The sequence below is a fragment of the Nuphar pumila genome, chromosome 3, assembly GCF_984573655.1.
Source record: "Nuphar pumila chromosome 3, dmNupPumi1.hap1.1, whole genome shotgun sequence".
Lineage (NCBI taxonomy): Eukaryota > Viridiplantae > Streptophyta > Magnoliopsida > Nymphaeales > Nymphaeaceae > Nuphar > Nuphar pumila.
Window position 1 is genome coordinate 110,949,505 of NC_143251.1, and position 13,127 is coordinate 110,962,631.

The window sequence follows — 13,127 nt, forward strand, 5'->3', positions numbered from 1 at the left end:
GAAAATATATATGTTAAAGAAAGAAACAATAAAACATGAATATAAATATAAACAAGAAAAAGTATTTTTAAGCAATGAAACAATAAAACATGAATATAAATGCCCGATATTATCCTAATATTATTGTGATAATTTAAATATCTGATATTTTCAAAATGTTGTGAGATTTTGTGTTTAAAAAGCTTTTTTTATTTTATAGCGATAATACTGTGATATTTTGAAAATATCACTGATATCTGTGACTGATGAAAACAATGAAAGGCATTGTATGGTTTCAAGGTTTACTGTATTTGTAAAAGTTTGTCTGATTTTTAAGCTAAAAACACTTTTAACAAGGAACGGTGACAATTTATGTCCTTTATCCACCCAATCATTTTCACTATTAATCAATAGGCGATCTTCACTCCATGCCATTGTTTTTGGACAACTTTGTAAATGATTTCGTGTACGCCATTCAAATTTAGTACATATCCAGTTTATGATTTACAAGATGTTATCTAAGGGATTATACGATTGCCTGTGTCACATCGACATGTTTTGTTACGGGCATACAATTACAATTCATAAACCAGCTGTATTGAGAGAGAGAGAGAGTCTAGTAGAAAATGCTTGGTTTCACTTTTTTTTAATTCTATAGATGTGATCTGCGTGGTTTGCTATTTTGCTTAGTGAAAAACATGTTTTGGATGATGCAATTATTCTATATAAGTAGATTTTAAAAGGCTTGAAAAAAAACAGCTCACAATGCACTAGAATTTTGACTCAAGAAAACATGTTTTTACATTGAAATGACACAAACCGAGGTGCAATCCCTAGCATAAAAAAAGGTTCAACCATTTGGTTCAGTTTTATATATATATATATATATATATATATATATATATATATATATATATATATATATATATATATATATATATATTATATATAAAATCACTGTCACCGATATCAGCGATATTTTAAGGTAGTAAATATAAAGATAATATCGCCAGAAGACAAAATATCACGATAATATCGCAATATTTTTGGGAAAAACTCTTTTTTAAGTTTGCATTTCCTATTTTTTTGTTTTTTTATATTTTAAAACCTTTAAAAGATGTTTCTTTATAGTTTTTGAAGAAAAACAATGCAAAACTTATTATTTTCTTAGCTTTTTTGTTATTTATATTTTTTCAATTTTTTAAACTCCTGAGATTTATCAACTTTTGAAAATCTCTCCGAGAAATACCCTTGACAAGAAATTACTTTTAATGGTAAATGTGACTATGATATATATATCGTAGTCACCTGTATCGCTTTATATTTTTGAAAGAAAAATAATGCAAAACTTATTATTTTCTTAGCTTTTTTGTTGTTATTTATATTTTTTTCAATTTATTAAACTCCCAAAATATTCTCGAGATTTAACAACTTTTAAAAATCTCTCCAAGAAATACACTCGCAGAGAAATTACCTTTAACGATACAGGTGACTATGATATATATATTATGTTTCGCAATTGGATTGATTCACCAACCAGTCTCATCTGCTTTTTAAAACACCGTGAAGAACAAAATTGCAAATACTTTGTTGATAATCATTATCTAGTATTCTTTTTTATGTTTTTTAAGCAAAATTGTTTATGTTAACATTTGCATTGGAAAAGAAGGATGTGAATTTGCATACTGTGATGCTAGGTGCCCATGCATGCTGCAAAAGAGAACATGAATCTCTTATACTGTTTTTGTTTTATCTTGTTATTATATCTAGTAACATGGTTATCTGATTATCAAGATGTCTTGCTACAGGAAAAAATGCAAGCTAGAACACAGTTCTTTCTTATGCAATGAAGGCTCAGATGCAGTTATCATTATCTAGTAACATGGTTATCTGATTATCAAGATGTCTTGCTACAGGAAAAAACGCAAGCTAGAACACAGTTCTTTCTTATGCAATGAAGGCTCAGATGCAGTGTATTGTACATATTTCTTATTCATTTCAATGTAATTTTTTGGCAAAATATTTCTGCAAAATTATGCAGAAGCCATTATTTCACTTCAATGTAATTTCCGGGGAAAAATGTTTCTGCAAAAGTATGCAGAAGCCATTATTTTTCCTTGAGAGCATCGGGAAGTAATACCAAGTTTTAACAGAATAGAAATTGTAGAGGGAATCTTCTAACAATACAGCTGGTTTATGATGCCCGTGACTGACATGGGCTTCCAGCATACAAGCTGGAGCTGCTTTTTTCTTTTTTCAAAAAACATGTATTAGTAAATATTTATGAATTGTCGTCTTCATATCTGCTACCTTCCATACTTAACCTTTTCTTTGAATCTGTATGTGCAAAAAAAATTCTCCATGCCCATTTGATAAAGCAATTTATTTGGAAACCCAGCATTTACACGGACAATCAATGGCAGCAAATTTCAGGGATATACAAGATTTGCTACAAATCAGACTACTTAAATTGCTGAAGGGAGACAAAATTTAGACAGTTCATGTGCAGAATGGATCTGAATCTTCAACAATTGGATCATCAAAACCATCTTCAGACTTGGTCTCCAGTCGGATCCGTTTAGCACAAACTGCTGATTCATGTTGGATCCTTGATTCTGGCTCATTTGCATCCAAACACTTTTCCTTTCCCCCCCAGGGTGATGTAGAAATATCAGGCTGAGCACTAACAGCCGATGGAGACAAGTTGGAGTCAGCTTCATGACCAGCTTGCAGGGTTGAATTTGTTAGGTGCTCACCAGTTGAGCCAGAGAGTTGTAGCAAGTTGCAAGCAGAGAGAAATGTGTTGCCTGCTTTTTGTTGTTCCAATATCTTCTGCAAGTACCGTGCATGTTCTTCTATCCTCAACTGAAGAGCCCTTTGAACCTAATAAAAATATAGAATAACAAAAGAAAAGCTTAACAATACAACTGAACAAGAGTGAAGTGACACTGAATTTCAGGAGATAAAATCACAAATTTGAAACCATAAAACAAAAAGTCGTGAACAAAAAATAAAATGAAATGATGATGAATATAAAAGAGATGCACCTCAAGCTGTTCATGAAGCTGCTTCTGAACCTCCATTTGCATCCGTAGGGCCTCTGTGACTTGCATGCCCCTGTACCAAAAGTTTAGAAACCAAAGGAAGAGAGTGCTTAAAATGGGAATAACGAAGACAGAGTAACTTATTTTAGAAAACCAAAAGTGGTTTGCATATTGGAATAGCAGTAGATCGGGATCATGTGACAAACTTAATGAATATACCTCTTGTTGAAAGAAGAATCAGAGCGAGGTATGAACTTTCCTCTTTTAAAACTGGAACCCATTTTTTAGGGTTACAATTTGACAGCCAAGTGCCTTCTTCAAACTTCAGAGAATAAGAAGAAACAATAGCTACGAGCTCATAAGGTGACAATACAGTAGGCGAATGCAAACAAACAGCACTTCAACAAAGAATAGGATTTTCATATGAATTTATTTCTCAAACTTGGAATTTAGCTGTTTATTTAAGTGACTTAAGAACAGAAAAATGGAAGGATTTTGAAATATACCTTTTGATGGCCAGTTCTCCCTTGGAGCTAGTTGAAGCCTTCTGCTTGTCTTCTGAGCTTGTTGACTTTTTGTCTTAACAAGAAAATAAAGTGATTAGTTGTTTTCTCACTTTACTGAGCAATTGATCAAAGGGGGGAAACATTCATAAATAAACTACACAAGATCTTCTCAACCTCCAAATATAGTTTATAGAGCACGTACTTCAGAGTAGTCCTTTTTCAAAAATTAATCTACTCATTAGTTCTCTGGCTGATTACTTTTAGTGCATGCCCATTGTGTGGTAGAAACATATTACTAAATGGAACATCTCTTTGTTCCCCCTCTCAGTTCATATGTGAAATAACTTTAATTTTCTACTGAAAACAAAAAAGCATGCAGAAGGTATAATTGTGTTGTTTTAGGAGCATGATTGGAGCCTGAAAACTTAGACATGCACATTAGGATATATCGGAAAGCAAGGATGATAATTAATGTAAGCAGTGACAACCAACAAAGAGTGTCTTTCTCTTAACTTATAAACACAGTTGAGGTAATGGATAGAAAATATTAGGAAACATTGGAAAGCAAGGATAAAAACTAATGTAGCAATGGCCAACAAAAAGAATGTCTTTCTCTTTACTTGTAGACACAGTTGAGGTAATGAGTAGAAATTTGACAATATTTGGTGATGTATCGAAAATGGAACCAAGAAGGAAAAGAAGATTCAGAACTCTGACTAAGGAACCCTTAAAATGTGCCGCGCTTCAGCTCACTCAAGAATGGGACGGCAGTGGTCGAGGGTGACCCGAGCCGAGCGATGACACCGAGCCCGGTAAGGTGAGTGCAGGCAGGCAGTAAGTCATTCCCTCGTTCCTTCCCTGTGGTCAGTCACTCATTCGCTCTTTCCCTTTGGTCAGTCACTCATTCATTCCTTACCATGTCCCTCAAGCCTGTTAGGGCGAGTGAAGTGAGTAAGGAAGGAAAGAAGTAGACAAGAACCCCCTCCAGTAATTCCGAGGGGGCGGGGGAAGGTTAGAAACAAATGGTATGTATATAAAATTCTAAACACTAAGCAACAAAAGTTTTATTTTTGCTAACTCAAACAGAATCACATACTGCCAAATATAACTGTAGATCATAAGCAACTTCCATTGTAATATATGTCATTCTGCACCTATAATCTTACCTTCGGTTATTTGTGGGAGGTATTTTGCCAAACGGTATTTCTGCAGATTTAAGATCATTTGTAAATGTAAGAACTTTAGGTCTATTTAAAATGATAAAACTATAAGAGCTAACAAAGGAAGCACCCAGTAGGCACCTGCAGGTGGCTTTTCACGTGATAGATTGTCAGACCCTCAACATTCATGAGTTTCAATATACCCTTTGGAGTAGCCTCTGCATATTACAACCAGCCACTTAAAATATGAAAATTTTTATTGCAAAAAGGAAAAAATCCAATGGCCAATTTTGTTTAAATAAAGCCTTACTGTCAGCCCCCTCAAGCTTGTTGATAGCTTCCATGAAACGCTCATGGAGCTCTGGTGTCCATCTCAATCTTGGCTTATTCATAGCCCCAGTTCCAGAACTGGGGGGGCTAGATTGAATTTGGCTACTTACTGTAGAGGCAGGCTGCTGATGTATCTCGTTGCATTCAGACCCAACTGTTTTGATGGATAATGCTTGAGGCTCTTTGTATATTTCCTGAACATATACAAAATTCTGCTCGTCATGGAAAATTTATGTAATGCTTAAAAGAGCTGCATGAACATCATAACACCAGGAAAAATTTTACTTGTCAAATAATTCATGTTATTGAAAAGATATCAATACAGTTAAATAAGAAAATACAGAAATTTTTTTCTAGAAAAGAATGTCTACAAGATTTGGTTCACAATATCAAGTAAAAAAGTGAATGTTGAAATACACTTACATCCAAGCCAGGATTTTTCCCATTGTCAGTGATTGCTAAGTCAAGCTGATCTGAGAGAAAATCCCATTCCAGCTGCTCTGCATATGAGACATTGTTCACAAAATTTTCCGGGTCATCCCCATTCAAATTAAGGTAATTGTTCGTGTCCTTGAAGCAATCAGTCTCGATGCAATCATCTCCTACTTTCACCTCGGCCACCAAAGGGTTTGAAGAATGGAGCCCAGAAGCTGGTGAAGGGGATGTAGGTTTGGGAAGGAAAGGCAGGTTTCCAAGCTGCCGATAGTTCTCAGAGTACGACGAAGTTGACAAGTATAAACTGGTACAGAAGGTGGAAGATGGAGAATATGTGTTGAGACTCTTCGAGTAAGAATCCGAAGCAGGACTAGCTGGGCCATGGTGTATGTTCATATTCTTGCGGCGAATTAAAAGTTTCTGGTGGGTTCTGGCTGGAGATGGGCAGACTGGTTGTATATCTGGTGGCAAAGATGATGTAAAGCTGTCCACTAAAACATTCTCACCATCTGACCCAGTGTCAGCTAGATCATGAAAAGCTGTAGGACTAGCATAAAATGGTTGTGTAGCTCCTATAGGTGAATCACTTCTTTTTACAGCTTCAACACTGTGACTCTCCATGGTCTCTACATGCATAAAATTTAGGACTGATCTCTTAACTGTACTGACTGTTATCCAAGTGATCTTGGTTCCAATTCTATGTCCACCAAAAGATTACTGTTAAATATATGCTACCAATTTAATAAAGGAAAACGAAATCTAATTTTGAGATAATGTAGGGTACTGCACACTATTCTGAAAATTAATTCTTTACCTCTTTAAAAAAAATTAATTCTTTACCATTTTCTGAGATGGATCTGCCGATTGCCTACAGTTTAGGTCATAATGTTTATGTGCATACTAAATCTACCAAAGAGGAGGAAATAAGAACTTTTCTGCTTTCTTTTCCAGCTGAGGGAGAACCTGTCCAGGAGATATGGTGGTGTGATAATTTTAGGTCTCCTTATGTTAAGAACTTTGAGAATGTAGGCCTATCCCCACACCCACACATAGGCTCCTACATGTGTAGCAGTAGAGCCTTGAACTGAACACTAGTTATTGGTGCCTAAATGCAATCCACAGTATGGGGGCCTCCACTTATATGGATGGTGGAGAGGAAACTGACCTGCCAATTCAAGTAATAGAATGGATTAGTCAATCAACCCATCAGCAAACAGGCAATGGTTGTAAATCACTGCAAAAGCAACACCAACAACCACAGTATTAACCATCATCTCATCTAGACTAGGGTCAGAGTGGTACTTCACCACTAAGGAAAACACAAACATTTAAAGGATAACGTGATTTAGTTTACAAAAAGAAGATAAAAGAAAGACTAGAAACCTTTCTGAGAGAGAGAGAGGAGCAAAAACATATGCCAACTAAAATCCATTTAAAGGATAACGTGATTTAGTTTACAAAAAGAAGATAAAAGAAAGACCAGAAACCTTTCTGAGAGAGAGAGAGAGGAGCAAAAACATATGCCAACTAAAATCCATTTCACAACCTAAAAACAAAAACTAGCATCAAAGAATTCTGCTCCATCAAGCAATCTTAGTTCATGTAAAGAATGCCTAAAACTATCAACCAAGGATACCAAAAACCAAAGTTCTGTATCAGTAGGAAGAAAGAAAAAACCCCCATCAAGTCAACAGCCAATTATCCATAGACTACGCATCATAAACACTACAACAACAAAACAACTTACCACTGAAAAAATAGATGAACTGTTATCAAAACCCAACATAAAATCCCAATACAAAGAAAAACTTCATGGTGTGGAAGAAAAATCCCAATTTTTCAAGAAGCCCGTGAAACAGAAAAGCAGATTATGTGAAAAGAGAGAAATCTAGAACCAAAAACTTACTGGAATAAGATAAGCAAATGGAAATTTCTCTTGAATATCCAGACTACTTTCCTTACCCGGAAGGAAGAATATGACCTCTCTCTCTCTTTCTCTCTATGATTGCTTGGTGAAAGGAAGAGTCGGAGACGCACGCATCCTCATACCAAAAACAACACAATGAGTGAATCTGTAATTGGCTGCTCATGGATTAACTAAATAATGCAAAATTATATTATATTCTTATCTTACATGTCATCCTCATTCACTACCTAGATTCAATGGTACAGTGTGGCCAAAGCATATGATGAAAATTTACTAAAATACCCTCTATGCTTCTTGTCAAGTTCCTTAGTCCCTTGTTTGGTTTCCAATTTTCCATGGAATTCAATGCAATTAGTATCCATCTTCTCCACTAATCCTCTGTACATTTTTCACAACGGGGAAATTTTTTCTTTAATCCAATCACCGCCTAGGGTTCGTCTGGTTTAGTGGTAATAAAAGTGGGGTTTTGACTTGAAATAGTGATGCAAATTGGCTATTTGGCTCGTTTGGTTTGCCACCAAAATGTAGGATCACATGGTTTTCTTGTGCGTGTGGATGTAGTGGATTCAATACACACCGATACTGATAACATTGATCTTAACCATTGACCAGGTGTTAAGTGTACATTCTAGACTAATACAACGTCATGTTGTGAAAAGAAGGTGATTAGGGGTGTCAATGGGTTAGGTTTGACCCGGACCTGGCTCATACTGGACCAAATAAAGTTGGGTTGGGTGATAAAGAGGAGGTTCTATTAGAATCCAGCTTATATTGAGAGGGTTTGATTAGTATATGGAGCTAGGTATGGTTATGTGAAATTTCATGCCAAAACCATGTATGATCCAAGTTCCAGTTAAGGTCTGCTAAATTTCAATGTCGAAAGTAAATATTGTTTTACCGGGTATAAACCAGGTTTGGATCCTTATACGACACATGTATAGTTTTTTTTTATGGTGGCTCCAGTTTTTTTTTTTTTACTTGAGAAACTTTCAGCATTTACCCATCATGGCTTACTAGCAATGGCTCTTTAAAACAATATAGTTTATGTTAAAGCGTTCATTTAAACAGCTGTGTGATATAGACACGACTAAAAGGACACAGGACACACTATTTTTGTACAACATTCCCTTAATACTACATAATAGGCAATAACACCAGAGTAAATTACCAACGTGGGCTCGGCTTGTCTGGCAATAGCAGTTAGTGCACGTCACCTTATGATGGGACTTTGCAAGTTCGATCCCCAAATGGTATGGTTGTATAACTGGTAGGGTCGGACTAACCCAGGCTTTCTCTGTCCAAAAAGAATAACAGAGTAAATTGGGTGTTTGATTCACAGACAGAGGAGGACAAGGACATAGTGTCCTGTCCTGTCTGCTAACAGCCCTGGATAAATTTTTTTCAAAGGTGTCTGCACTGTTTTGTCCTCCACTGTTTCATGAGGAAAGACGGAACAGCACGGGACAGTAAAATGGTGTCTGCAGGATGCGTGTCCCGTGTTTGCATGGCCCCACGCAGCAGGCGTCCCGCAGGCAGCGTGTCTACCTTTCCAGGCTTGTCATAATCATGCAAAAAGGTGGCACAGCGATATGTTTGTCCTACTCTTTGTTCACTTTATTTTTCCTGCTTTGTAGACCGCTTGGCCCTTGCAATGTAAAAACTTCCAAAGCACCCTCATGTAAAAGTGTTATACGCTGATCATCCTATTTGACAAAGGGGACCATAATTCAGGACTCAGCTCATTATTAGCCCGGGCCAATCAGCCTGCGGGGCCATTTTAGGCCAAACTGTGCCATCCCTAAACTCTCAACTGGGTTCGGTACCACATACTCTTGTTTGAATGGATCTAGCTACCAAATGATAATCTAACCATACATTGTGTTTACTATGGCGTATTTAATATGTTATAAGGTTTTATCATGTCCAATACACCTTAAAATTCATTTTTAAGATGGTGAAAAATCAATGGCTCATAATTCATAAAAATAAGGTTGGTTTATATATAGAGTAATGTGCTTGTTTTGCCCTGTTAGGCTCCTTCAAAAACCATAGTTTTTGGTATTTTATTTCATATCTAACACCATAGATGTGATCTACAGGTTTTGTTTAGTAGGAACCATCATTTGGATCACTGAATCTGACATGTATATAGGTTTTTTCGGTGATTTAAAATCAATGGCTACGAAGACATCAATTTTTCCAAGCTCATAAAAATACAAATTTTCATCAAAAAACATGAACCAAGAGTCCATTCCAACTAAATCGAGCATGCTAAACACATCTAACGGTTCATATCTATAATAAAACACTTCAAACTATGGGGCTTAACAGGGCAGAACGAGAAAAGAGGGCCTAACATGTTCAATTCTCTCTCTCTCTCTCTCTATCTCACACACACACACACATATATATATATATATATATATATATATATATATATATATATATATATATATATATATATATATATATATATATAGAGAGAGAGAGAGAGAGAGAGAGAGAGAGAGAGTAATGTGTTCATTAGGCCCCCTTTTTCGTTAGGTCTCGGTAAGCCCTTTCAAAAATCTTAGTGTTAAGTATTTTTTCTCAAGTCTAACATCCTAGATGTGATCTATAGGTTTTGTTTTATCATGTCCAATACACCTTAAAATTCATTTTTAAGATGGTGAAAAATCAATGGCTCATAATTCATAAAAATAAGGTTGGTTTATATATAGAGTAATGTGCTTGTTTTGCCCTGTTAGGCCCCTTCAAAAACCATAGTTTTTGGTATTTTATTTCATATCTAACACCATAGATGTGATCTACAGGTTTTATTTAGTAGGAACCATCATTTGGATCACTGAATCTGACATGTATATAGGTTTTTTCGGTGATTTAAAATCAATGGCTATGAAGACATCAATTTTTCCAAGCTCATAAAAATACAAATTTTCATCAAAAAACATGAACCAAGAGTCCATTCCAACTAAATCGAGCATGCTAAACACATCTAATCGGTTCATATCTATAATAAAACACTTCAAACTATGGGGCCTAACAGGGCGGAACGAGAAAAGAGGGCCTAACATGTTCAATTCTCTCTCTCTCTCTCTCTCACACACACACACACACACACACATATATATATATATATATATATATATATATATATATATATATATATATATATATATATATATATAGAGAGAGAGAGAGAGAGAGAGAGAGAGAGAGAGAGAGAGAGAGTAATGTGTTCATTAGGCCCCCTTTTTCGTTAGGTCTCCGTAAGCCCTTTCAAAAATCTTAGTGTTAAGTATTTTTTCTGAAGTCTAACATCCTAGATGTGATCTATAGGTTTTGTTTTATCATGTCCAATACACCTTAAAATTCATTTTTAAGATGCTGAAAAATCAATGGCTCATAATTCATAAAAATAAGGTTGGTTTATATATAGAGTAATGTGCTTGTTTTGCCCCGTTTTGCCCTGTTAGGCCCCTTCAAAAACCATAGTTTTTGGTATTTTATTTCATATCTAACACCATAGATGTGATCTACAGGTTTTGTTTAGTAGGAACCATCATTTGGATCACTGAATCTGACATGTATATAGGTTTTTTCGGTGATTTAAAATCAATGGCTATGAAGACATCAATTTTTCCAAGCTCATAAAAATACAAATTTTCATCAAAAAACATGAACAAAGAGTCCATTCCAACTAAATCGAGCATGCTAAACACATCTAATCGGTTCATATCTATAATAAAACACTTCAAACTATGGGGCCTAACAGGGCAAAACGAGAAAAGAGGGCCTAACATGTTCAATTCTCTCTCTCTCTCTCTCTCACACACACACACACACACACACACACACACATATATATATATATATATATATATATATATATATATATATATATATATATATAGAGAGAGAGAGAGAGAGAGAGAGAGAGAGAGAGAGAGAGAGAGTAATGTGTTCATTAGGCCCCCTTTTTCGTTAGGTCTCCGTAAGCCCTTTCAAAAATCTTAGTGTTAAGTATTTTTTCTCAAGTCTAACATCCTAGATGTGATCTTTAGGTTTTGTTTTATCATGTCCAATACACCTTAAAATTCATTTTTAAGATGGTGAAAAATCAATGGCTCATAATTCATAAAAATAAGGTTGGTTTATATATAGAGTAATATGCTTGTTTTGCCCCGTTTTGCCCTGTTAGGCCCCTTCAAAAACCATAGTTTTTGGTATTTTATTTTATATCTAACACCATAGATGTGATCTACAGGTTTTGTTTAGTAGGAACCATCATTTGGATCACTGAATTTGACATGTATATAGGTTTTTTCGGTGATTTAAAATCAATGGCTATGAAGACATCAATTTTTCCAAGCTCATAAAAATACAAATTTTCATCAAAAACATGAACCAAGAGTCCATTCCAACTAAATCGGGCATGCTAAACACATCTAACGGTTCATATCTATAATAAAACACTTCAAACTATGGGGCCTAACAGGGCAGAACGAGAAAAGAGGGCCTAACATGTTCAATTCACACACACACACACACACACACACACACACACACACACACACATATATATATATATATATATATATATATATATATATATATATATATATATATATATATATATAGAGAGAGAGAGAGAGAGAGAGAGAGAGAGAGAGAGAGAGAGAGAGAGAGTAATGTGTTCATTAGGCCCCCTTTTTCATTAGGTCTCGGTAGGCACTTTCAAAAATCTTAGTGTTAAGTATTTTTTCTCAAGTCTAACATCCTAGATGTGATCTATAGGTTTTGTTTAGTGAGAACCGGCTTTTGGATCTGTATACGGGTTTTTCCGGTGATCCAAAATCAATGGTTATGAAGGTACCAGTTTTTCCCAGCTCAAAAAAATATGTTTTATTGTCGAAAAACATGATCCAAGAGTCAATTCTGAGTAAATTGACCATGCTAAACACATCTTCAGATCTATAAAAGTACTTAAAACCTATGGGGCAGAATGAGAAATGGGGCCCTAATATATTCAGTTCTCATATATATATATATATATAAAGAGAGAGAGACAGATTGTTTTCTCCTAACCATCCATAAGGTATGACAACACTGATTTTCAATTTTTCATGCCATGTTTGATAAATCAGACCCTATAGATGTGTTCACCATAATTCATATGCTATATATGAATCGATTATTAGATCATGTTTTTTATTTAAAAAAAGTATGAATTTATGAGCTTTAAAAGTAATAAAAATCCCAGCCATTGATTTTTAAATCCTTATAAAAACATGTTCACATTTAAAAGCAAATTCCTGCTAAACAAACTATGTAGATCACATTTGTAAGGTTAGATTTCAAAAAATTATCAAAATTAAAAAATTAAAACTGTCCACACCCTCCTATCGTTGGCAGGGACCAATCTCTCTCTCTCTCTACAACAACAACAACAACTACGCCTTCATCCCAAAACCATTGGGGTCAGCGATATGAACCAAAAAAGAAATTCATTTGGGGTCTTCCACATGAATCCTTTTCCTCCAATCATTTCTATCCAATGCCATGTCCTCGGTGAGGTTCAAAGCATTCATATCTTTTCCTATCATCTCCATCCAAGTCTTCCTAGGCCTACCCCGACCTCTTTTAACTACTATATTTTCCCATTTCTCCAACCTTCTAACTGGAGCATCATTAGGCCTTCGCCGAATATGTCCAAACCACCGTAAACGATTCTCTCGCATCTTAT

General features: G+C 35.3%; 1 protein-coding gene across 2 annotated transcripts; it reads right to left on the reverse strand.

Moving 5' to 3' along the window:
• Nucleotides 1-2,347: 2,347 nt before the first annotated feature.
• On the reverse strand, nucleotides 2,348-7,533 carry LOC149843292 (myb family transcription factor PHL6-like). Of its 2 annotated transcripts, none has more exons than XM_089999703.1 (8): nucleotides 7,417-7,533; nucleotides 5,443-6,619; nucleotides 5,000-5,213; nucleotides 4,831-4,907; nucleotides 4,696-4,735; nucleotides 3,530-3,602; nucleotides 3,027-3,096; nucleotides 2,348-2,862 (listed from the first exon to the last, which is right to left on the reverse strand). In XM_089999703.1, the coding sequence occupies exons 2-8, from the start codon at nucleotides 6,088-6,090 to the stop codon at nucleotides 2,479-2,481; spliced, it is 1,506 nt and encodes a 501-aa protein (XP_089855829.1). In that variant the 5' UTR covers nucleotides 6,091-6,619; nucleotides 7,417-7,533; the 3' UTR covers nucleotides 2,348-2,478. The 2 variants fall into 2 exon arrangements, with proteins under 2 accessions (XP_089855829.1, XP_089855828.1); XM_089999702.1 differs by having other exon boundaries at nucleotides 7,361-7,462.
• Nucleotides 7,534-13,127: the final 5,594 nt, after the last annotated feature.